Here is a 27,971-nt window from a genome sequence, read left to right on the forward strand (position 1 = left end):
AGATATGTTGTGATATGTGCTGGGAGAAATGTTGGGAGATGTGCTGGGAGAAATGTTGGGAGATATGCTGGGAGATATGTTGGGAGATGTGCTGGGAGAAATGTTGGGAGATGTGCTGGGAGATATGTTGGGAGATATGCTGGGAGATGTGCTGAGAAATATGCTGGGAGATATGTTGGGATATATACTGGGAGATGTGCTGGGAGAAATGTTGGGAGATGTGCTTGGAGATGTGCTGGGAGATATGTTGGGAGATATGCTGGGAGATGTGCTTGGAGATATGTTGGGAGATGTGCTGGGAGATATGCTGGGAGATGTGCTTGGAAATATGCTGGGAGATATGTTGGGATATATACTGGGAGATGTGCTTGGAGATATGTTGGGAGATGTGCTGGGAGATATGCTGGGAGATGTGCTTGGAAATATGCTGGGAGATATGTTGGGATATATACTGGGAGATGTGCTTGGAGATATGTTGGGAGATATGTTGGGAGATATGTTGGGAGATATGTTGTGATATGTGCTGGGAGAAATGTTGGTAGATATGTTGGGAGATATGCTGGGAGATATGTTGGGAGATGTGCTGGGAGATATTTTGGGAGATATGCTGGGAGATGTGCTGGGAAATATGCTGGGAGATATGTTGGGATATATACTGGGAGATGTGCTTGGAGATATGTTGGGAGATGTGCTGGGAGAAATGTTGGGAGATATGATGGGAGATATGTTGGGAGATGTGCTGGGAGAAATGTTGGGAGATATGTTGGGAGATGTGCTGGGAGAAATGTTGGGAGATGTGCTGGGAGAAATGTTGGGAGATGTGCTGGGAGAAATGTTGGGAGATATGTTGGGAGATGTGCTGGGAGAAATGTTGGGAGATGTGCTGGGAGAAATGTTGGGAGATGTGCTGGGAGAAATGTTGGGAGATATGTTGGGAGATATGCTGGGAGATATGTTGGGAGATGTGCTGGGAGAAATGTTGGGAGATATGTTGGGAGATATGTTGTGATATATGCTGGGAGATGTGCTGGGAGAAATGTTGGTAGATATGTTGGTAGATATGTTGGGAGATATGCTGGGATATATGTTGTGATATATGCTGGGAGATGTGCTGGGAGAAATGTTGGGAGATATGTTGGGAGAAATGCTGGGAGATATGTTGTGATATATGCTGGGAGATGTGCTGGAAGAAATGTTGGGAGATATGTTGGGAGAAATGCTGGGAGATATGTTGTGATATATGCTGGGAGATGTGCTGGGAGAAATGTTGGGAGATATGTTGGGAGAAATGCTGGGAGATATGTTGGGAGATATGCTGGGAGATGTGCTGGGAGATGTGCTGGGAGAAATATTGGGAGATATGTTGGGAGATATGCTGGGAGATATGCTGGGATATATGCTGGGAGATGTGCTGGGAGATATGTTGTTTTGCCAGACCAAACCATCTGACCTATGAATAGAAACATATGATGTGAGGGCAGATAAGGACCATTCAGTGTAGCTAAGGCTGCTGTAAAAACCGCAAGGATGGATTGAGGTTTGTCTTAAATTCCAGTTTTAACCCCTACCACTTTTGCTGGGAGGTTGTTTCACTTTTCTACCACCCTTTCGGTAAAGTAAAACGTATTTACATTGCATCTATGCTTCGGACAATCTAGTTTTAGGCTATAGTCTCTTTTCCTAACATTTCTCCTCCTTTGAAGTGTGTGAAAGTCAGAAGAACACAGACAGTTGATTAAAAAAATGATAGTTTCGAGAACAAACATTGTCAAAATATTTGTTTTAAATTTGTATATGAGAGAGGAAAGAAAAACACATGGACAGATTGATAGATGTACTGCCACAACCAACTCAACCGGAGCACATCTAAATAGCTCACTTAACTGGACTACATTCACTTAAATATTTTTATTCTAAGGTTTACAAATTTCAGTCTGATTATATTTTTATATATATATATTGTAACAATAATATTAATTAGTGTAAACAAATAAATATAACATTATTATTATTATTATTATTATTATACGGTTAATATAATATTAATATTCCTTTAGACACGCTCAATTATTATATTTATCACGCTGTGATATTCCTTGAGTTCCTTACCATGTAAACATTGCCTCCCTAAGAAATACCTGTTCCTTCCTGTAAGAAATAATTCAGATTGTGGTCGTTGACCAGAAAATGCACAAATGAGAAAAAATTAATACCTATCTATTATAAAAGGGCAATAAATATATATGTATTTACATTTTTGCAGTTTTTTTGTCTAATTGTAATATTATGCCAAACAATACTATGTTTTAACACAAATAAAATTTCATAAGTGTGCTCAAAATGTAATAAGGGTTGGCATACCATTAAATAAGGGGTTACTTATATATGTTTTGTCTAGGCATCCCAGTTTGCAAATCAAACAGGCAAAATTGGTGGATCGGTCTTCATTAGAGACGATGAAAGAGACCTCTAGAATTAGAAAAGGTTATTTATTCACATAGATGTTTGGCTCTCATTGGATTAAAAGGAAAGTATGAGTAAAACCATGCAAATGTTTTCTGGCGAACATCTCAGGACATAGGGACCTAACTCAATATGTTGCAATATGTACTGTATATAAAGATGTTTGAGGTCATCACTGCAAAATATATGTTAAAACCCACTTAAATATAGATAGACATACTCCTCTGGCCATGCAAATTGGGAAAAGTAATACATTGTTATTTTAATGACCGGTAAAAAAAGTTCTATCTCAATGACTACCTCTAAGCATAGGTTACGATATATATATTTGAACCAGGAGCAGACTGGTCGATGGGCACACTGACATAAAATGTGGAAATGTTATATTTTATATCAGGAAAGGTGGGCAGACGTGGGTGGACATATTGGTTCTTCTCTACCAATTCTAGAGGAGTGAAGGCATTGCTCTCTGTATGATCACTGATTAATATTGTATTTAACAACCAAGCACATGAATTATTTATTGTTAAACATTTTAATATTCTACTTTTGTGTAGAATGATTAAACACATTGATGCAAACACTGAATGATCCACAGGTTGTTGTTAATCCATCTCGAGATAGAGCAATCAGAAGTCCCATTGGTTTCCTGAGAAATATGAAGATGAGCTGTCTTTGTTGGACAGAATGCAAGAATCAGGGTGGTCTCGTTTCAGCGTTCAGAAGATGAATGCGTTCTACGATCTGTTGTTCTACGTTCTACGATCTGTCCCCAACTTGGCGTTGTCACAAGGCTGTTAAATGAGGATCAATCACAAAAATAAATCACAATAATAAAAGAAAACTATCAAGTGTAAATAAAAGCAAATGCCAATGAATGTTGGCAAAAGTATTGAAAGGATCTAAATTGCGTAAGAGTGCTTCAATAGATCTGTAGAATGCAGTGTTGACCAGCAGTGACCACCAACATGTATCGAAATAGGAGAAAATTCTCAAAGCTGGTACGATCCCTTCCAATACTAATGCCTCTGAATACAGCCACACTTGGTAGGACTTTGCCTCTGCTGAGCTTATGGCAAGTTCACAAAACGTTCATCCCCGTTGAAGTTAATTTGGCGGAATCAGGTAGTGATTTGATGGATCGGTATGGGATCTGCTTCCCGGCTGTTCAAAAGTTATCCATCTACTTCGGAAGCTAAAACTCTAGGTTTTATACATTGACGGTAAAATAGAATGACAATAAGTGTGACATTTTCATTAGTGTAAAATAAGGTACCAGAACCTATTTACTTGGTGTTCTAGCCTTACAGCATAACATTTCAAGTTTGTGGGGGCATCACTGGTGACCATACCGGAGAGCTCCCCAGGATTGATGTTGAGTCTTGGGGTGCAGCTCTGCTTCCCCATGTCCAGTCCATGCCAACTTCCCTTCCTACTCCCTGTCCACTTACCCATAACCCATGCACATCTATCCCCACCTCCACAGATGGAGCAGTATATCACAGAAAACATGGTGTCATCTTCTGAAATTCCATGTGTTCGCTTAGCTGGTAGGTTTCACATTTATACTTATGTAGCAGCTTTTACATGCTTGTGAATAAAATGTATCTGCCCCAAAGTTACCAGGGTATGTCTATTGCGCTATTTCATAGCTTAATCAAGTCAGACCTTGACAAATATTCAATGTGTTTCCTAAACACCAATTATTATCCCTTTTTTTTTTACTTCTTGAGGATTTTGAATCCTTGTTCATGATGGAGTGGGCTCTGAGTATCTGGCACACCAGGCAAACCTATGAAGCCGTCGGCTAGTTATGCCCAGCCACACTCTACGTGAGCAACAAAACATAAAGTGCAACCTGTCACATCCAGTCCATGGCCGTCCTCACAACATTAGTCGGCCACCAGCCTTAAGGTGCTAGGGCTGCATCGTTATCCCCAGTCCAGCCCTGGCTGTTAGATTAGATGGCGTTTTGTTGTGGTTGCGTTTCCAGTTGTTTATGCGCTTATCATTTCACTGTTAATCATGAAAGGGGAAATGTTAGTAGAAAGAAATGCATTTCTGAACACTACATATGGCATGGCCATACCTGGGAACTTGCTGGCCCCGGCTTACGGGTAGGAGATCCCGCTGATGTCAGTAGGCAATTCCACTGACATTGAGGGGCAATCCTGCTGATGTCGTGGGGCATGATCCTGTGATCATGTTTGCCCATAGTGACCCAGAGAAGTGATGCTTCACCCAGCGTCTCTGGGCATGACTTACAAAATACTTTGAGGCAGCTGAGCGTTTCAGCCAAACTTGCATTTTTAATCCATTCCTGAAGTTCTCTCCTATCTTCTCACCCAGCATTAGATACTAGCCAAACCAATCAACAAAAGTCAGCAACCTGACAATGGGAGGGAGATAATGAGGGGACTGGGGAGGATCATGGGGGAATAATCATGCAGGTCCTGAGAACAGCAAGTCAAGATGGCTGCCCCATAGCATACACATTAAGCGGGTTTCTAATGTATATATTGCTTATTTGAATTTGTAAACCTAATCATGCAGACTGATTTTGTGTATTGAACTGTGAAATACAAAATTTGAAAAAAGTAGCAGATCTGCTTAAAAATCCCTCCGTCAATTTCCCTTTTTCCTGTTTTCCAAAATCCCATTGATGTATAATATCTACTGAACTGTAAAATGTAATTGTTGGGAAAGTGACAGATCTGTTTTAATGGCAGCTAGAGTATTACCGGAAAGGGACTTACAGCAGATCTGTCACTTTTCCCAAATACTACATTTTGCAGTTCAGGACACCTCATAAACCTATAAAAACATACCTCGGAACTCCCTGGATCCGGCTACCAAGAGGCCCCCATTTGGGATGCGGGTTGGAGGTCCCACTGATGTCACCGGACACTCGCCATTTTTGAAGGGGCAGTGGGCTGGGAGTGAAGCATGACTAGAGTTTCCCCGGAGTGACCCAGAGAAGGAGCGTTTCACCCAGAGCCTCTGGGCCATATTTTAATGGCTTGCTATAATTAGAAAAAAAGGTCCGGGACAAGTGACCCATTGTGCGTTTGCCCAGTTTGCTCAAATATCAGTCCAGGCCTTGTAAGCAGGCCTGGGAGCAGCCTGTTTAACATTCTGTTATCGCGATTATTATGGTACTTCCTACTAAATAACTTATTAAAATATTATGTCTACTTTATACTCAGTCCTTGGCAGCAGCTCAGTGGTCCAAATTGCCTTTGTAGGGATGGCAGAGAAGGGACAGCATAGTTACATAGGTTGAAAAAAAGACCTAAAGTCTTAAGCTTTTCAAGTACCCTTATCCATACCCGAGACACCTCTAAATTAGCTTTTTAAATATTAACCCTTCAGAAGCCCATCGTGAAGAGTCTATGTAGTTGGTTACCAAATGGTTTTAATAGCCGTCTCCAAGGAAACCTTTACGTGTTATTATTTAAAGATACAGTTAATTGGGCCACCTGCATTCAAGCAGGGATGTCAACCACAACATAATGGTAGCAAAAAGCACCTATTAAACCAAGGCTGTCCCACGGCGTAAAAAAATCCTTCTTGACTCTAATGGCAATCATTTTTCCCCCCGGATGAACATTACCAATGCTAATATTAATTGCTATAAATCGGAATGCCTGTGTTTGGCAGAAAGCTAAGAAACTTTTATTATTTTCAATATTAATTTAATTGACCGTGAAATTATTATACTAACTCTGCCACGGTTTACCACTTTCATGGGGCCACATAGTCCCTTATTATTAAAACCAAATATTTCCAAAAGGATTACACTGAATAACAAATAACATAAGCTTTAACAACATCATAACCGGGAAGGAACTCTCTGGCTGACTTCCATCCCACTCCTCACACCCTAGAAAGTGGGGATTTAAGTGAAAGTGAATTTAGATCCCACGAGATATAAAAGCGGTGGGTGGCAAAATGATTTGGAAGACAACATGGCAGAATGTAATATCCATGGAGTGGTGTACAGTGCTGCGGAATATGACAGCGCTATATGAAACAATAAATAATAATAATAATAATTGTATCTATTCATGTTTACTCTTCATTCAATTACAAAATGTAACCTGAAAATGTCTGTCATCAGGTAGTGTGTATAAATTGCTGTTTTGGTGCAAATTAGTAAAAATCAGTAATTCCCATGGCTTCTAAGTTATAGATTTGGGTCGATTCATACTTGTAGAATTTGAGTGAGGGTGAAATGTCGCTTAGACGAAATATTGAATGCTGTAGCGTTAATAAACTTAAAGGGGGAGTCCTAATATTTTTTTTATTACTAGTATCAGATTAAAAATTATTTCAGAAATATTGTGCTGATTTCTTTTTTAAATCAGTTCTAGCTTTTGCATAATATAATATTCCAGACATTATTATTATTATTTTTATTGTTATTTATAGCGCCATCATACTCTGGAGCGCAAACTTACAATTTGACTGGGTACAGTTAGTGCTACTTACTTGTTTTCTACAATCTCTAAGCTGAAAATATAATTTGGATTCTCGGAGTATCCTTGCTTTAGTATTTTCTATATCTGAAAACTTAAATTTTGTTCATAACGAACGATGGAAAAATCAAATACTCTGTTTTTTTAAACTTATCAAGAAACATGTACATGGTAGTTAACTCCAAAAAATATATATCTCAGAAAAAAAGTATTTTTACCATATAACACGCAGTAATTGTACACAAAGTAACTGAAAATTAAAATCACACCTAAAAATGGCAATACTGTTATTTCCCTTAATTCCATATATTTTCTTGTCTGGCAATAAAAATTACAGAGGGAAAATATCCAAACTATGTTCCCTATAAAATAATAAAACACCCCACAGAGCAGCATTAACTTTTTTTTTAAAATTGAATTTAACAGAAGTGAAATTTGGATGAAATTTATTTTTTTGTTCTGTTCCTACTGAAACCTATAGATGGCAGCCTACATGCAATATTGTCTCAAATTTCTATCTCTTTAACTTTTCGAATTTATATTTTCTCCCCTCCCCCTAATTCTTTCTAACTTTCCCAGGCAGACAGTGGAAACTTTACAGATGAGGTAGATCCACGGTGTGATGTCATCATTCTAATACAAAGTCCACCAGTGGCTCTCTTTTTTTTTTCTGTAATTCTAGGAACATCAAGGGTTTTCTGGACTGGTTTATGGAGGATCTTTGCACAAAGGAAGGGATATAGTTTATTTCTCAATGGAGGGTTTATCTAGGAATGTAAGGTGACCTGTAGGTGACCTTGCTTGGGGATCTTGTAAGCAGGAGATCTTTTTGGCTCAGCTCACAGCTTGTGGTGGGACTTCTTGGTGGTGATCTAATCCAAAAGGCTGCAGCACAGATCAGAGGCTTTCAGGACAGCCAGAGCCCAGCTCAGTGTTGGAGGGAGGGGAAGGACAAGGAAAAAAAGCAGACAGCACTGCCGGAAATGTCTGCACCCAAGTGAGTTTCCTCTGTGCCTTCAGGAGTGGAGATCCTGGGGACAATGCTGCTGGGTGGCAGTGGCTGCAGCCAGACTCACTCGTTTGTTTGGATGGGAGAAGAACCCTGAGGATCTTTGGTGGTTCTGCTGGAGCTTCGGATTGTTTTGAGATCTTTGTTTTGGAAACTTTGGAAAGTCTTGTTACAAAGTATCACTTGGTCTTTCCTCCAAGTCATCTGCGATGGGTCTACCACCTCTGGAGTTCAGTGATTCCTACCTGGACAGTCCTGACTTCAGGGAAAGGCTGAAATGCCACGAAATCGAGTTGGATCGGACCAATAAGTTTATTAAGGAGCTGATCAAGGATGGGAACATGCTGATCGGAGCTCTGAGGAGTGAGTATACTGGCAGACATGTTTCAGCAGGTCAATGGGAATTGGTGTACTTCCAGCTATGCAGAAATAGGCTGCTTCCAAACACTGTGCAGGGTGAATTCTTTAAGTGTCCTCAACATTCTAATTTAAATGCTTAGGTATAAAGTAGTATTGAGTATCCATGGCAGTGATTTGGCTGTGGGGGGTGGGTATTCATCAAGTCCCTGGAATTCATAAGATCTGGCTTGGGATAACCCTCCCACATGGGTGCAAGCTGCTGCAGAACCCACTGGGAAGCTAACATACAAAGGACAAGATGGGTTCAGGAAGGGTCACATTTTTTTTCTGAGCTGAATCGCTAAATCAGTGCAAATTGTCCCAAATATTAGTATATATTAAAACATCACCAGCATGGCAGATTACGTCATCCCAAACCAGTAGGCATCATTTGTAATTAGTTCAATTTGGATATTTGCCCAATTTGATATGAATTGCAATGCAATTGTTAACATGAGGATGTATATGAATTTTTATTTTGGCAAGAGGTCAGTAACCCATTTTATCTGTATCTGATTTTTGGTTGTAAACTGATAATACTTATTATTGCACACTTAGGGCTATCTGAGCTTCCCATTCAAGTACTGGATAGTGATTTACTTTTTCTAATAATTGAGTTTCTTTCTGGCTTTTTCCTTGTGTATAATTATTTCAAACTTTGCAACGGTTAACCCATTGTGTGTTGTGTGCTCTCACAAACAAATCGTCTGCTCTCTGGATCATAGGAAATGTAGTCCTGCCACGAACCAGTGGGCCCCAGGATACCGAGCCCATTATTAGAAAAAAAAAATCAGTTTTTTTTTTTTCTTGTTTTAAAATTAAGGATAGGCATTTATTTTATTTTTATTTCAAATTGTTACCCGATTCTTGTTCTATGGATCGGGCCATACCCATTAAGCCTGAACATTAGGGGTTAAGTGTATCACAGGTACCCTGGCATGTTTTTCATTAAAATTTTTGGAGTTGGTCAAAGTCTTTTACATTCTCTTTAATCACATTCCTAGACCTGGTGCCCTTCTGCTAGTAATAAGGAAAGCCTATTCATTTTCCTTGATGCGATGTCGGTTTATGCTTATGTTATATACTCAAGGAAAAACATCTAACCTAACATGCTAAAACATACAAGGGTAACCATTCCCAGCTGGACACATCCCAGGATCTCACTGATAAGGAGTCATTTATTGGAGCAAGACATGGGATGAGATGTCTCAAACATTGTGCCTCTGCGTCTATTTAATCTATTTGATCTATTGATGTTTCTTATATACTTATATGCTGATTGATAAAGAGATCGATGTATTGATAGTGGGACACAAGTCAAAAGTAAAACATTTACAAATATACTGCACAGCAGAGATAACATGGTCTTTAGGTATTGTTTCTCTCCAGTAGGTCATTCCATAAAATCGTAATATTGGATTATTGAAGAATAATTATTTTTGTCTTGATTGTCTGTTTTTGAGAAAATGTTCAGTAACACATGCCTTTCACTTGATAGCAGATTGGACATGGTTCACTTTTCGTCTGGAATGTTTGTATTGCTTTAATTCTTTTTTCCCAACATGCACTCCTGCCATGTGTGATGGAATGCCGAATCGCTCACCGAGGGTTTAGGTCATATTAAAAGGACTCTTGAGCCATCATATGCACTTTAATGCTAAGAGGTCCCTTTAAATTTCTATGAAGCCCTCCTTGCAAATGCAAGAATCCCTCCACATGCTTTTGCTCCTCTCCCAACCCCCCAGCTATTTTCACACCGCCAGTCAGCTCCAGCTCTGCGGAACCCTGCAGGCGCGGGGCTATTAAAAGTCAAAGTTTGCCACAAAAATATTTTTTTTTCTTTGTGGACACTAGAGATGGTATTTTTTTTAATTGTCTGCAATTGGCCGATGGACCAGGCTAGAAATAATTTATAATATAATGCCCCAAATATAAGGCCACAATTATTGCGACACAAAGTTTGAAAAAAATCTTGATTGTGTCTGTTTTTTTGTTTTTAGTTCAATAGTTTGTGTAAAATAAAAATATTTAAAAGAAATTTCATTTTGAAACAAACAAACCAAAAAAAAAAGAAAAACAAACGTAATTGTTTGTCCTCCTGGCTGTCAGTCGCTGTACAAATGAATGTGGGAAAGTTCCCTCACATTCCAGGACCCCTGCTCCATGTCGTTGTGTTGTTTAGAAGGCCATTGGCCTTTGTAGAGTTTGCCATAATCTGAGTAAAAACATTGTAGCAATTAGTACAAGCTGAACTGTGTATTAGCGTACGTTGGCGTCCTCATTTTTTTTAATGATATACCATACATTATGCCAACAAAGATCCATAAATAGCACTTTAATGGGGAGAAAATTATAGTTGGAGAAGGAAACAATTGTATGTTTGTCTATTGTAGTTGTAATAAGTGTTATCCTTCTCGTAATAATGGTGGGTTCTTATAATCACTATGGTCTCGGTGTAGGTTTAGGAGCTGTGATTGCCCCTCAAGTAGCGGTGGCTGCTAAAGTTCTGCACCGACCTTGGTGAAGGACTCTTACTTAAGATGTATATCTTGATGCTTTGACCCAGAAGCACACATGGTGAAGAAATACTAGAGGCTATGCCAGCTAGGCACAGAACCATGTAAATGGGCCAAGTCCAAGGGAGATCAGGCCTTCCTAACCAGGCCAGTGAGCAGCTGAGCACCTGGGGCATGATATAGGACAATCTGCCCCAGATCTGCTGCCAGCTTATGGTGTCTCCTGGACCTGCTGCCCTAGACCTAATAAGGCTTGGTCATAGTTCCTTATAAAGTATGTATCTGGGTGTGCGTCAGTAAAAGAACATAAGGTTTATTACATTTATTGAAGATAGAAGGCCATCAAAATGCCAATGTTTTCACCTTAAGTGGAGAAGACACATAAAAGGAACGCAAGAAAGGCTACTAAGTGCTGTATAAAGTCCTTGAAAGTCTAGACGTTCTGTTGGTGCTGAATGTGGAACAGCATGTAAAACATACAGAAAACCTTCTGGCAGTGGTCGTAAAACTTTCAATCACAACAATTCCACCCTCCCCTTGCTAACTTTCCCCTGGACTGCAACCCTTGCCAGGTTGTCCTTAAAAGGAGGGGGCTGTAACCCTTCTTACAATCAGCAGTGGGTTCTGCACTACTTTTCATCCAGCTTTACAGCATATCTGGCTTATTTTAAAAGCAAGTGGGTCAGTTACATCAAATAACCAAGACCCATGAACAGGAATTAAAGATGGCTGCTCCTACAGTATACATACAGTATACATCAGGGGTGTCCAAGTTTTTTCTTCAGTGGGCCACTTCATCAGAATTGTATACGTGCGCGGGCCGCACTCATTTTTCACTGTGAGAAAATATGGCCTTTAATAAAATATGCAGATTAAAATAAAGTAAATGACACAAAACCTTTACTTTTCCTCTCACTGATTTCTGGGCCTACAAAAGTTTTGCGACTACAAATTCAGGATTCTGGATAAATAAAAATGAAATAGTTCTATTTATCCGAGGGATGCACTAAAATGAAAATTCTGGACCAAAAACGAAAATTCAGGCTTTACATAGCCGAAACTGAACCCCCCCCACCTTTAAAAATAATAAAAAAAATCCCACACTTTTAATAAAAGTAAGTTACACACCAAAATTGTTAAAAAAAATGTAATAACAATGTTAATATATATATATATCTATATATATATATTATGATGGCTAACAGCAATCACACTCCTTTTATACCCAGGCAACCAGTAAATGCTGGAACCTAGGCATGATGGGACTGTGATTGCTGTTAGTGGCAATATTGCTGCGGAATTCTTTGTTGAAAAAAGTGTCACGGTTTGTTTAAAAAAAAGAAGAAGAAGACTTTTTTTTGTATAATCTACATAACCGGCCATTTGTTTTGTATGTGTTCCCTTGCGTGAACGTTTTAGTTATGACTCAACTTGTCTTTGATTATCAGTCACCTGAAGCTCTTAGATGTTGGATGTAATTGTGCGAAATGTGAGTAATTAGATTAGTAACGGATTTTTAGCTCAAATATTTTTTTTTTCTTTTCTGTTCTGCAGCATAACAGATCCAGAAATATTTGGTTAATGTTACCGAATCCATTATTGGTTTACATTAGGATTTAGAATAACTACTTGGTTCATTACTCATCAATCCAGTAAGCTTTTGATCAGCTGTTAAAGGGGAAGAAATATTTTTCTCCTTGTGCGTAAAATCCAGCGCTGTATACAGTAATGCAGGTCGACATTAAGTCAATAAGCTGGTTTTGTCTAATTTTGTTCCAATAAACTTCCTTGATTTGCAGACCTGGAGGCGGCCATTGTTGTCGGTCATGTGATCTTTTGGATGACTTTCCCTGCACATTCACCACACTGAGCTGATTCTTTATGGCAGTGCAGATGAAGTCCGTTCCTCCATAGACTTTCATTGTAGTGTCTACATGTATGATTAACACTGAGCCATTCTATTATTTCTCACAGGTATGATAAAAAAACCAAGACTGTATTAAGAAATAAGTCAGGACAATATTTAATCTGATATTGGCTATAAAAAAAATATTTGTTGCTATTTACAGGCTCAATCAATCTTTTCTGTGGAATATCCATAGGCTGATGGTACGCCAGCGGCAGATTAGTTGTTTAGGATCATAAGCATCGCAGACAACTGAAAGGCCACTTACATGTTGGCATCTGAACAGAGAGTTTCCGGCCAACAGTAAAGGCATATCTGTGGTTTGGGTGATGGGACTTGTAGTCTAAAAGCGGCTGAGCTTCTACCTGCTCACACATGTTCCTTCTCATGGGGTTTTTTAAGGGGACTGTCATGAGCTATGCGCATATCTGAGTCCCGCATTGTAAATCACGTAACACTTGTTATTTTTACTAATGTTCCATTTTAAAGTGGCTCAGATTTTATATTTCCTAGCATTGACATCCACCAAAGGTCTAGCCAAGGCACTTCATGCTTTCCTTATCTCAACAACGAAGATTGCATTGGAATTCCGTCAAGTAGGAAGTTGTAGCACGCTTCCTGGAATTGGCCCGCATCGTGTAAGCAGACTCCCCATGGATAGACTTAACTGAGGTTTTAATTGGGATTTGCAGACATGGGCGGCCATCATAATATCCTTGCAGATGTGAAAGGATGCAACGTTTCAGACTTCTTGTGTTGCCTTAAAAGTGTTATTTTTTAAGCTGCGTTGTGGACATATCAGGGACATTCACAATCATAAATCCGAATAGTTATTCCAATGTTATGTACGTCTAGCACAATGAGGAAAAGTTATGCTCTGTGGTAGTTCTTGATGTAAAAAAAATATCTTTACCTTCTTTTGAAAGAAGCTTGGAATTTTGAGAAAGCAGCTTGTACAGCAGAAGTTGCAAGCTGCTTTCTTTGAGCCGCTAGCTTTGGCTGCGGGTTTAGTTGGCGGTCCAACAAAATGGACAAAACGTGTCAGAAACCACCACTATCATATTGAGATTTTTAATGTAATTTTACTTTATTATATTTAGGATTAAAAGTTAAGGATGGTCCTACTCGCTGCAGCCAAAATTTCCCAAGAGTCATATTAGCAGCATATTTTACAGTATAAGACACCACATTTTTGTGAAATGTTGGCGGCGTATTAAAAAATGGTGGCCTCTACCATCTAAATATTTTTTTAAACTATCAAACACTCCAAATTCTCGAGCTTTATATTTTTGAAATGCGACAATTAGCATATTGTTTCAGAAAAAAAATATAAAAAAATATTTAATAAAATAATTTAGAAAAAAATAGAAGTATTTAGAAGTACTAAAGTTACTTTATAATATATGTATATTTATATTTAAAATAAAAGACGTGCCAAATTACATCCAGATGGTTATGAAACGAAAATAATTATTTCTGTAGTTTATAAACCTCACATATCACAAGGACCATTGATTTTTTCACCTATCGTTCAAAATAAAACATTTCCAAGTAATGCCAAATTCTTCACGTAGAAATCAAGCAAAAAAAAAATGAAGCCCACGTGCTCAGAATGGGCCTTAGTGGGCCGTTGACTGTGTGCCGAGCAGGGATAGGTCCTGACGGCATTTTTTGAATGTGGGGGGAGGGGTTAACGGTGGGCTATTTAGGGGTTTGGCGCCAATGGAGCAGTCTCCATTTTGGCTCACCTGACACTCACTCTTTGTCCCACCCTCCCTCCCTATTCCTTTTGTGTGTGTGTTCTTCTGGTGTGTGTTTGTTGTCACGGTCGTGCGTTAGCTTACCAGGTATCTAGGGGGTTAATGCTGATGGGAGAGCATTGGTTTTGGGAGGTTTCCTGGTAGGTGGAACTGGGAACCTCAGGTTTGGGTTTGGGCATCTCGGTATGTCCTTCCCTGTGTGGTTCCTGGATAACCTGGTAAGCTTGGGATGGTTTACATTAAATGGTTAATGTTGAATTATGTTAATTTATGTTATTTATTGTTCTGTGTGTTGGTCATTGTCCTGTTAACGCACCTATTTTTGGTTTTAGGTCTGCGTGGCTATGGCCTGCATTTAAATAAATTTCGGCTGTGGCCTTTTTTACACCCAAAATCTATGGTTGTCGTGTCTTTATTGGGGGGATGGTTGGTTGGTTCTTGCAGGGGGCCTAGCCCGGGAGTCGAGGCTACTACAGTCATGTGTTTGATAAATTTGTCCCCGAACATTGCGTGAGTTATTTAGGTATGGAATTTAAATGTGTTGCATATGTTACACAAAGAGAATGTATACTTTAGGCAAAATCTAAAGCATAAAAGACCGCGGTTTAAGGTAATTGTTCAGGCTTTTGCCGTCTTTTCAAATAGCAGGATCGTGTTTCTGCAACTTGCTTGTGGCTTTCGTGAGTGGTAGGAAGCAGGCGCTGTTTAACAGTTGTTGAATTTAAATAAAAGAGTTTTGATTATTTTTGGAGTGTATGTTTTTATTCAGTGAATCAAAACCAGCCATGTTCCGTATAACCCTGATTTTATTCCAAAGAATCTACTTAGTACTTCTTACTTAGCAAAACTTAACAGAAGGTGGGAAAAGGGACCATGCTTAAAAAGAAATGCCTGTATCATGGACGCTTGGGTGATGACATATCGAGGGACCCTTGTTTTAAGGGGTGGTGTTGGTGGCTTGGCCAGGATGGGTCATGTATATGAAATTGATTAACCCAGAAGAAGAAGCATAAGCCATTTCACTTAGCACCCTAGAAGACACTTATTAGTACAACTAACTGCATGCACATGGCTGGAACATTTGAAGAACGTGACCGCGCATGAACAATCAAACCCAACCATGTGCATGTATGGTCAGATACTCATCAATCATCAGGAGGCAGCCGTCAGGTGACTAACCAAGCATTATTACATTTTTTTAGGCACGAATGAACCATGGTGTTTCACTGATCTGTAAAAAATGATATGCGTTACTGCTCTTAAAGTGGACATGACCCACTAAATATTTGGCCAACTATGTGGAAGACTTACTACCGGTGTATCATTATGTTTTATTGCAACCGGATTACAAAAACATTCATTATATTATTATATTTTATTTATATATATATATATTATATTATTATATTTTATTTATATATATTATATTATTATATTTTATTTATATATATTATATTATTATATTTTATTTATATATATTATATTATTATATTTTATTTATATATATTATATTATTATATTTTATTTATATATATATATATATATATATATATATGTGTGTGTGTGTGTGTGTGTACATTATCAAATATCCCTTTTTATGAAACCTACAGATACATAGCTACAACCCAGGGGTATAAAAACATAACTGAATCAGCCATCTCCGCGCATGTTGTGCTTTCCCACACTTGAATATATATTTAACTGTCTTCAGTGCTCCTTAGTTCTGTATACAATTAATTTAAAAGTGCGGGTCTTGTTATGATGTCCAGATATCAATAGTTTATCAGGGACATTACAGTTTGTATCTGTTTTTTATTAACTGTCTATTTTTTTTTCTTCTCCGATCACTTAAGGAAGTGCGAAACTCTTTTGTATCATATAGGAGTCTGTGAAGGAACTCATCAGTTGTGAAAGTACGAGGGAAAGTGCGAACGTCTAAAAGCACACAGTATATTTATAATAAAATGACAAACTATGCCACAAAGAAATTACCAGCAATAATGGTATGAAAGTGAACATTTGCAATATCTTTATGTCTTGTAAACAAAGGTTTAAAGAGTGTCTCGTTAACCAGTAATGAGTAATAGAGAATTTTATATTGCGGGAAAAATGGGTATATAAGATTGGCTACAAGGACACTAAAAGAAGACCACAGTGCCACTTAATAATAACGCCTACTGACGTCATTGGGCAATCATGGCCGCAGTCCGCAAGGGTAGGCCCCGGGTCGTCGGAGCCCAAATGTTCCCACAGGGCCGGCCCTACAATGGAGCCGACTGGGGCAATTGCCCCAGGCGGCACTTCAGAAGGGGCGGCACTTTGCCGCCCCAAGCGTTTTTTTTAAGCGGAGGAGAGAGAGAGGGGCACCGAGTGGTTTTCGCTTACCCGCCCGGCACCCCTCTCTCTCTCCTCTGCGGCGAGTTTCCCTGTTCGGTCTCGGTGCCGGCTTGGAATGCAGAGCGCCGGAAGTGACGTGAATTTCCGGCGCTCAGCATTACAAGCCGGCACCGTGGCAGCACAGGGAGACTCGCCGCAGGACTGTTTAAGGGTAAGTACCGGTGGGGGGGGTAGATAATGCCGCCCCCCCCGGCGTCGGCGGGGGGCGGCATTTTAAACTTCGCCCCAGGCAGCGTTAAGTCTTCGGCCGGCCCTGTGTTCCCAGGTATGCTCCTCACTGCTGTGGCGGCCAAATGGAGGCCATATTGTTTCTCTCATAGATGCCTTCTTAGTACCTTTTTGCTTAATACCTCCATTTCCATTTATTAAAATTAACCCCAATGGGCGGTCCCTAAACCCATTAAAACAATGCATTTTGAGCCCGTACGTGTACGGGCTTTGTCTTTAAGGGGTTAAGATTCAATGTTACAGGGAGGGTATTTTTCCATAATTGATGTTGCACACTGAGAACATTTGTTGGAAAATTACAACAATTATGATCGTATAATTGGCTTTGCTAATCAGAATCTCTATTATTTAGAATATCACTTTGTAATCTGTCATTCTTTGTCCAAATGCAAATAAGCTTTTAAAAAAGCATTTTGCGGCGTTTTGTTTACTAAACTATGGGTTGCAGGTTAATTGAGAAAAATGGAATACTTCTTCTCACGACTTTATAAAAGGTAAATCGGCGTTAGCTTTTCTTTTGCAAAAAAACGTCTGGTTGGCCATGCATAATACATAGTTCAATCAACGAGTGTTCTTCAGAAATGTAGCTATTTGTTCTGAAGGACCATCTCAGCTGCTGAAGCTTGCTGGGACCAGGGCCGGCCTTAGGGGTGTGCGACCTGTGTGGCCACACAGGGCGCCATGGCAGCAGGGGGCCTGCCTGGGACTTAAATTAAAACACTGTGGGTTTTTTTAACTTTATTTAACATCCTTCATGTTAAAATAAAGTAAAAAACAAACAAACAAAAAAACAATGCTTTAATTTAAGTCCTGGGAGGAGCGCCGAGTGGTCGCTCGTGAAGTTTTCAGCAACCGTTCGGCGCCCCTCACTCTCCGTGACTCCGTCGCGGTGCCGGCATTTCATGTTGAGCGCCGGAATATGACATCATATTCCAGGGGTTAATATGAAATGCAGGCACCGCAGCAGAGCGGGAAGACGGATGCCTCCCGCTCCCACCGCAACAAGGTAAGTGAGGATAATGAGAAGTAGGGAGAGGGATTAGATAGAAGGGGCAGAGATTTGAGAAGGGGCAGAGGGGGGATAGTGAGAAGGGGCAGAGGGGGGTAGTGAGAAGGTGCAGAGGGGGGTGTAGTGAGAAGGGGCAGAGGGGGGTGTAGTGAGAAGGGGGCGCCAGAGGAGTAGTCAGCACAGGGCGCCAGAACACTTAAGGCCGGCTCTGGCTGGGACCAACCCTTCTTAATGACCATTGTACAGAGGTGGGCAAAAATGTCTTCTCCTTGTCCACCATTGTACAGGCTGCCTAAACAAATCAACAACAATCAGCAACTTTGTAGGCAAGAGATAACTTCATTTGGAGAAATAATCCCGCATGTCATTAGAAAAGGAATTTAATATACATTTTCTCCAAAGTACACGTGTAGAAAAGGTGTTTATATAGTGACTTATTGCATCGGCGTATTTACTGGCCAAGTGGTCCCTTAGAGGAATGGTTGAAATATTTTCCTTTTACAAAAAAAACCTGGCCGTGCTGAAATCAAGAAGAGATGATAACCGATAAGCGCCGTTAGACATACATACATTTGCGTTTGAGAGTTCTATTCCCGGAGTTGCTCAGAATAATATGATACATTGTTTATTTAAGCAGTTCCTGGAGAGCTGAACCAACATCTTTGTATTCATGAGTTATATTTATGTGGTATTATCAGGGATTTACATTCAGAGCTGTGTGCCGAGGTGTCTATGCCTTATGATGGTCATGCACTTTTCATGGTTGCTTTTGCCTTTGTTTTTTGTTTTTAAGAGAGTTTCTTGGCACATTTGCACCGGTTCATTATATATTAGCTGACACTGAGAAATCTGAAGATACAGCAGAATAACCCATTGATCAGTCCTAATGTATTCACCAGACGTAGGATACACCTTGCTGGATAATGACTGGATGTGTGATATTACAAATGTGAGAAGGGCCTGCTTCAGAAAACGGAGTGCATTTTTTGCTAAATGTACTCATTAGGGCTGCAACTAACGATTATTTGCATAATCGATTAGTTGGCCGATTATTTTTTCGATTAATCGATTAATCGGATAAAAAAATGAATGTAAATTTTTCATTTATTTAAAATAATGTAATAAACAAATTATATTAAATACAAACAGCATAATAAAAAACTTTGATAAAATGCATTTCTTGCCTCTATTTTGCAACCAGCCCCCCCCCCCCAATTTATGCATGTTTGAGCCCAGGCTTGCCACGCTGCCTCCCAGACATGCCACGCTGCCTCCCACATATGCCACTCCACGCTGCCTCCCACATATGCCACTCCACGCTGCCTCCCACATATACCACTCCACTCTGCTCCCACATATGCCACTCCACGCTGCCCCCCACATATATCACTCCACTCTGCCTCCCACATATGCCACTCCACGCTGCCCCCAACATATACCACTCCACTCTGCCTCCCACATATGCCACTCCACGCTGCCTCCCACTATACCACTCCACGCTTGCCTCCCACATATGCCACTCCACTCTGCCTCCCACATATGCCACTCGACGCTGCCTCCCACATATGCCACTCCACTCTGCCTCCCACATATGCCACTCCACGCTGCCCCCCACATATACCACTCCACTCTGCCTCACACATATGCCCTCCACGCTGCCCCCCACATATACCACTCCACTCTGCCTCCCACATATGCCACTCCACGCTGCCTCCCCACATATACCACTCCACGCTGCCTCCACATATGCCACTCCACTCTGCCTCCCACATATGCCACTCGACGCTGCCTCCCACATATACCACTCCACTCTGCCTCCCACATATGCCACTCAACGCTGCCTCCCGCATATGCCACTCCACTCTGCCCCCCACATATACCACTCCACTCTGCCTCCCACATATGCCACTCCACTCTGCCTCCCACATATGCCACTCCACGCTGCCTCCCACATATGCCACTCCACGCTGCCTCCCGCATATGCCACTCCACTCTGCCTCCCACATATGCCACTCGACGCTGCTCCCACATATCCCAGATCTGCCTTATACACCCTGATACACCACTCTGTCCTCCCCAGACATGCCACACTGCCCTCCCCACATATGCCTTATATACCCTATATGCCTTATACCCCCAGATATGTCACTCCATCCTCCCCAGATATGCCTTATACCCCCCAGATATCTCATAGTCCCCTCATAGAGTCACAGACCATACTTTTATAAATAAGTACTGGGTTAATCTTCACTGCCCCCAGGATTTAGATTCCCTTAGTTTGCCCCCCTTTATCTCTAACTGCACCTTAAGTTAACTTTAATAAATTAATAAAATTAACCCTCAGTCCTCATCATTAAATTAACCCTAAACACCCAATTAACCATAACTGCCCCTAAATTAACCCTAAAGACCCCATGACCACAGCATCCCCTAAATTAACCCTAAAGACCCCATGAACCACAACAGCCCCTAAATTAACCCTAAACATACCATTAACCAAAACTGCCTCAAATTAACCAACCACAGCTGCTCCTAAATTAACCCTAAACACACCATTAACCATAGCTGCCCCTAAATTAACCCTAAACACCCCATTAACCATAACTGCCCCTAAATTAACCCTAAACACCCCATTAACCATAACTGCCCCTAAATTAACTCCCACCTCCCCTAACTTTCAGTAGCCCAAATATTAATTTTATACTTACAGTTAGATGAGTGTCACAGCCATGTGGTTCTGGCCTTCTGGGAGAAGGAAGGGGGCGGGGCCAGTTGTCACAGTGATTACAGGGAGGGGCTGGTAAGCAGGAGCTGCTGCTGTGAGTCAGACTAAACGGATTATATAATGAGGGGTATTTTTCAGAGCGTTTGCTCTGAAAAAACCCTCATTTAATAATCGATAAAAATCGATTCAACTAATCGATAATGAAATTCGTTGGCAACGATTTTCATTATCGATTATTATCGATTTTATCGATTAGTTGTTGCAGCCCTAGTACTCATTTTCTACCAATGTAAAATACTTTCTTTCTTTGGGGATAGATGGGCTCGCTGACATTCACACACTCTATGTATACTCCATGAGTGAGCGGGTTCTAAACAAAAAGTGTATGACCACTCGCCAAGCACACCCCAACTCCAGCGTCCTCACTTCTATCTGCCTCAATTTCTTTGCCTTCCACTCAACAACTGTCATGGGCCCTGTGGAGTGTTTGGCCCCTGGGCAGCTGGCTCGTTTGTCCTGCTTTAAAGATGGCTTGCTTGGCCTCAAATTCTTGGATTAACCATCTCTTGAGGACAGGAATCTCAGTTCTACCAATGTTCTATTTTTTTTTTTAAAATATTACTCCTTTTTTACACAAATTGTCATAACCTTTGAAAGAGTATAGTTCTCCTGCAGCCCCCCCCCCCCCAGTGGAGTACCCAGGGTGTAACTTTCAAATATCCCTGTTGAGGAAAGACAGTCCCTCTGATGGGCTCAGTAAGTTTTCTGAGTATGAGTGATGCTTACATAAATGAGTCAGTCACAGAGCCACTTAAGTCTCTGTAAAGCCTTCCCCCCTACCCATGTCCTTAAGACAAGTGTCTTCCTTTGGCTCCTTTAAATGCTGAAGGTATCCCCTGGGCATTTGCACTAAAGGGTTAAACAGAAAGTGTATAAGTTAATTTGAAGATTTCTTAAGGAAATGCCTTTGTTGCTTTATTAGACACAGGTGATAAGTGTGATGTAAGCACTGATTATAGGTCGATGAGCAAATACAGGAACTTTTCCTTGTGGGATGCGGGTAGGGGGTCCTGTGGACGTCACATGACAAACGCCATTGTTAGAGGGGAATTGGGCCAGGAGTGGGGCGCTCCCTGTACACTCCCTGTAGTGGCTAAAAGACCCAGAGAAGCAGCGCGTCACCCTGTTTCTCCGGGCGATGCCAAGTTATGCCATTGAGTTATCTATTGTTCCTCTGCCATCTTCTTATTCTTCCTGATGTAGAGACGCAGAACTTAATCAGTCGTTGGTCTCGTCTTAGATTCAGGAGCTGTATGTCTATCCCATGTTTATATTGCCTCACTGTCTTAGCCTCAACCATATCCACTGAGAAGCTGTTCCACTTATTTACCACTCTCTGGATGGTAATTGGATGGTAGCGTTTCCTTGGTAATGTAACGGTTAATTCTTATCTACTTCTACTAGCTTGTAACCTTGGTGATATCATTCCAGTCCCTAGCAAAATATTGTTATTAGTAGTAGTATTTATATCCGCCTAATAGACTGTAACAGGACCCTCGCCTTCTGATGCACCGGTACACATGTTTAATTAATTGTTAATTTTGTATATTGCTAAATCACGTTATACTTCATTTTATTAATTGTAATAGTGCCACAGAACAATAATAAAAGAATAATAATAATAATAATTATTATATGGAAGGGTTACTCAGACTGAATACATCAAAGGAGTTAGAATGCTTGAAAACATGTAAAATGTGTCCCCTGTCACAGGGTGTATTAGCCTCTACCACTTGTGCTTAGAGACTGTTCCACTTATCTACCACCCTCGCAATAAAGTGAAACTTTCTTTTCTTTTAATTTTGTCATCCGCAATTATACCAAAAAAAAGTTCCAATTGTGCTAATAATTCTTTATTCCAGAAAAACAATGTTTTCACACTTTTATTTTTATGCATTCTAATATACATTTAAATAAAAAAATAAATCAAGATTTTTTTTTTTTTAAAGGGTTTATTGCAGCATTAGAACCCAGCTTCTAGTCACAGCATCTTGGTCTGAATCCGATATCTTGAGTTTATTTTCTGAACCCAAGATGCTTAGCTTTAGGGCAATCCCTGCTTTGAAAGGATTTAAAAGAATGCATACCCGAGGCAAGTAACAGTATGTTTTCTAGTCCGGGGGAACTGGGAGAAAACATCCTATTGTCGGCTGTCGGTGAAACTCTTTTCTTTGGTAACTGGGTGTTAATGACGGATTCTGCAGATGCCTTGGGCTAACACAAATAGCGTGGATTCCGGACGAATTCCCCGCTTTACAATCGCAATCCACGCGGCTGCAGCTTTGCTATAGTATTTTGACACGCTCCATTATTTTTTGGGGGGTAGAAAATCATTAAAAAAAAAATTCAATTTTCCTGACAATTTTTACATCCAACATTTAAAATATATTATATATATATTTATTTTTTTTATGGATTTTTAACATCAATAAAAATGATAGATAATTAGCTCTTAACTATGAGATGTAAAGAATCTTATTAAGGTCTTTCAAATGTTTATGGAAAAATATAAAATTCTTATCAGATCCATTATGCACAAAATGTTTAACATTACAAGTTATTTGTAAAAAGGCACCAATTTGATCGTAATTCTTGTTGTAGAGTAGTTTCTCATTAGAAAGGGGGATTTAACCCATTTTATAATGCATAAAAAATCTTGCATTTATGAGATGTGCTGCGTTTTTATACCTAAATAAAATATGGTGTTTAATTAACTTTTATAACAAAAAAATAATATTCAGTGACCAACCATTATGTATTTATTATGTTTATTTATTTCCTTGGTATACCATAGATATATGGTTGTATCAGATCACCAGATCCAGCACAAATCCTGCCTACTCTATACGGTATAGATTACCGCCCCCCCCCCCCCTCGCAATGATCACTAGGGTTCTTTATTATACATATATTAACATGATCAAACGTTTATAAAAAATCATCATTACAACAAGAACCTTCTGACTGTCCAGCGAGGTCCTAACGATACATTACAACAAGAACCTTCTGACTGTCCAGCAAGGTCCTTACTATATATTACAACAAGAACCTTCTGGCTGTCTAGCAAGGTCCTTACTATACATTACAACAAGAACCATCTGACTGTCCAGAGAGGTCCTAACGATACATTACAACAAGAACCTTCTGACTCTCCATCGAGGACCTTACTATACATTACAACAAGAACCATCTGGCTGTCCAGAGAGGTCCTAACGATACATTACAACAAGAACCTTCTGACTGTCCAGCAAGGTCCTTACTATACATTACAACAAGAACCTTCTGACTGTCCAGCAAGGTCCTTACTATATATTACAACAAGAACCTTCTGGCTGTCCAGCGAGGTCCTTACTATACATTACAACAAGAACCTTCTGACTGTCCAGCGAGGTCCTTACTATACATTACAACAAGAACCTTCTGACTGTCCAGCGAGGTCCTTACTATACATTACAACAAGAACCTTCTGACTGTCCAGCGAGGACCTTACTATAGATTACAACAAGAACCTTCTGACTCTCCATCGAGGACCTTACTATACATTACAACAAGAACCATCTGGCTGTCCAGAGAGGTCCTAACGATACATTACAACAAGAACCTTCTGGCTGTCCAGCAAGGTCCTTACTATACATTACAACAAGAACCTTCTGACTGTCCAGCGAGGTCCTTACTATACATTACAACAAGAACCTTCTGACTGTCCAGTGAGGTCCTTACTATACATTACAACAAGAACCTTCTGACTGTCCAGCGAGGACCTTACTATAGATTACAACAAGAACCTTCTGACTCTCCATCGAGGACCTTACTATACATTACAACAAGAACCATCTGGCTGTCCAGCAAGGTCCTTACTATACATTACAAGAAGAACCTTCTGACTCTCCATCGAGGACCTTAGACTCCTTACTATACATTACAACAAGAACAAGATACCCCAAGCAGGAACAGCTTCTAAGAGGCTCCAGCGTTCAAATATCACATTCATGGCAACCCTGTTATTTGATCCAAAACTACCACATGGTAAAGTAACACCATTGTTAAGTGAATGGAGACCACACACATTACTTCATCCAGATGATTTGTTTGGGTATTTTTAAAACAAACAAAAGCCTTTTAATTTCCAGAAGCACACCCATTCCATATCTCCCTAGCCAACAAATACACATTATATGTACAGAGAGTACAGCAATGATTGCGGTGAACATTTTTTCCAAAATAACTAACAAAGTATTAGATGTTTATCTCGTAATATTCTAAATCTACTTGTTGGGTTATCATCTTGGAAATGATAATCCACAATTTGGCAAAGCCGAATCAAACACAGACCTATATATAATAAGTCAGAGAAGACTGGTCTAATTGTAATTAAATGGACACTCCAGCAATCAGATGCTCTTCGGCAAAATCCCCCATTTGCCCCCCTCCACCCCCGCGATTTTCCATGAAGGAGATCTTTTTGGCTGAACACATCTTCCTGTATGTGATAGACTCACCTCCTGTGAGCTACAGCGCTGGCTCAGAGAACACTGTGGGCAGGGGCCTGTTTAGAGCTCAATGTGACCGTATACCTGGCACTGATTGGCTGCTTATTGGACCGCAGGGGAGGAAGGCAGCTACAGGGCTGCAGCTTCAACTTCTAAAGGCTTTTTTTTTTAGATTTTTGAAGCATGAAAGGTACTCACAGAGGGTTGGAGGTACTCACGGAGTATTTAATATGCATTCTTTTTTTAGTGGGGCTGTCAGGGACATTAAACTGTCCCTTTAACAAATTTAATTGGGGATCGCCACATATAAACAGTGGGTTGTGTCACATATAGTATAAAGAGTATTTCTGATGCAAAGCAGTAATTCTGCTCTAGAATCACTGTTAATTATAGTTAATTATAGTTAACCCATATAATGTATCGTTAGAACCTCTCTGGACAGTCAGAAGGTTCTTGTTGTAATGTATCGTTAGGACCTCGCGTGACAGTCATAAGTTATTGTAAAACGAAGCTAGGTATCCGAGGGAAGAGGGACATTTGCATATGGAAGGTGTCTGTAGAATCCCCAAATTCATTTGCAAGGAGACACCATATAAATGTTTTTTAGAAGTTTGTAACAAAAATGAGATCGCAGCAATTCAGCGGTAGAGATTTCAGTGCTATCCGAGATCCGTATCATGAATGCTGTTGGACTGAGACTCTTTCGAGATATGTGCTAAGGATGGGGAGCAGCACTTAAAAAACTATTGGTGCTTTAGGAATACAGGATACTTATTGATATAACAATCATCACCTACTCATCGCCTACTTCATCTGAGCCGTTCTTCATTGGCACATATGCTCAAAAGGGTTTGAATGTGTTTTCCCAAATGCGTAACCTACTTCTGAGACTACGTTGACCCTGCAATCCATGCCATGGAAATGTCCAGATATGTTATTAATTCCCCACCACCGGGAATGTTATAAACCCTCCGGCACTCAGATTTTTGACTTGTCTGGACCTACACATCCACCTCTGACATAATCAATGCATTAACCCATTGAGGGCAGTGGTGTCATACTTTTCCATCCCTCTGGCTACTAGATTGCTGGTACATAGCTCCATTGATGTTGAACTAATCGTTATACTCATTTTCTTTCTGGATATTATGGCAGCTATAGTTCCCCCAAAGGGTTAATATTGCTAGCTGGTGCACTGAGAAGGAATGAGCTGTATTTTCAGCTCCCTGATGGTTTAGTTTAAGCCAATATTTATTTTATCTGCAGTCTTGTACATGCGCAAACACTATATTACCTGCTTAAAAGCTTTTTTAAAAGTGTAAAGCGCATTAATGGTACTGCAACAGTGCATCTCTCCCCCCCAAAAACAATATTTATGTTTAAAGCGTCCACCTAAATGAGCTAAAAACAGTTTTAATGTTGTTCAGTAAGTGGCTGAATGTAAATCCGAGGTGTGGGAATTAAAAAAGGTGTCCTGCAAAAAAATACTGCTGCAGAATATCATTCATTAGATGTGTAAGCAAACGGTTTCTAAATGAATGGAATTGGGAATGAAAAAAATCAGGCTTTAAATAACAATTAAAAAAATTGTGTGTATTAATGTTTGCGCCAGTAATCCTAATGCTAGACGTTCTCTATGGCGGCCTTCTTAAGAGAGCTCGTGGACAACTTGGTAGTAAATATTTCATATATTTTATTCACGGTAAGTGTTCTACATGAATAAATTTTTTTTTTATTTTCAAATAATTTAAGAAAGATGCCCCAAAGGCCATTTCATGTATTCTAATCTTCCCCATCCCACCAGCAGCAGGCTTGGTTTGAGGAGGAGGCTTGGGGTCTATTCCTCCCATAGGGTCTTTTTTTAAATACATTTTAACCTTTTCATCCCCTTAGAAAGGTACGGGGTGAAGAGAGTATACTCGAGGACTATAGTCTCCATGCTGATTTAATTAACTCCTGAGGCACCACGCATGGAGTGGGGGAGGGGCAATTGTTGCCCCCACTTGAATAATATGGGTTAATATATCTGCAAAATACTTGACTTTTTTCAACTTGCATCAATTCCTGCCGCCAAGTGTACCCGGCTTGTGAGTGATTTTTTTTTTGTAAATGTGTAACTACGTGCTGGTGAATTTGTGAGCTGCTTTTTTGGTGGCAATTGAAGCCAACTTGCATGCGCTTGCGGTTTCCTGCATAGACCCCTGTGTGTCCTGATCCACAGTAACCAATATAGTCTGCTCTGTATCTGTGTTTCTGGGACTTAGTTCTAGGTTTAAGCTCTGAATACAGTACTATGGAAGTTGATGGTGCTATATAAAACAATAAATAATAATAATATAAAAAAATAATGGTAATTATTGGATATTTGCTATAATAAAAGGCTCTACCGGGCGTCGGATTCAGTTTGCTACATTGTATCGCAGCCAATTTATTGACAGGTTGGAACAGGTAGGTTTAAGTACCGTATATTCCGGCGTATAAGATGACTGGGCGTATAAGACGACCCCCAACTTTTCCAGTTAAAATATAGA

General features: G+C 40.1%; 1 protein-coding gene across 1 annotated transcript in view; it reads left to right on the plus strand.

Annotated features, from left to right (window-relative positions):
- The first annotated feature begins 8,159 nt into the window (after positions 1-8,159).
- The window catches only part of LOC149288809 (rho GTPase-activating protein 42-like), a 148,400-nt gene continuing 128,588 nt past the window's right edge, over positions 8,160-27,971 (plus strand). Inside the window, exon 1 of the mRNA XM_089491143.1 lies at positions 8,160-8,313. Within this exon, the coding sequence (XP_089347269.1) occupies positions 8,160-8,313 (154 nt within the window). The remainder of the gene's footprint in view (positions 8,314-27,971) is intronic.

Source organism: Sceloporus occidentalis, unplaced genomic scaffold, assembly GCF_023333645.1.
Source record: "Sceloporus occidentalis isolate IW3139 unplaced genomic scaffold, rSceOcc1.0.p SCAF_49, whole genome shotgun sequence".
Classification (NCBI taxonomy): domain Eukaryota; kingdom Metazoa; phylum Chordata; class Lepidosauria; order Squamata; family Phrynosomatidae; genus Sceloporus; species Sceloporus occidentalis.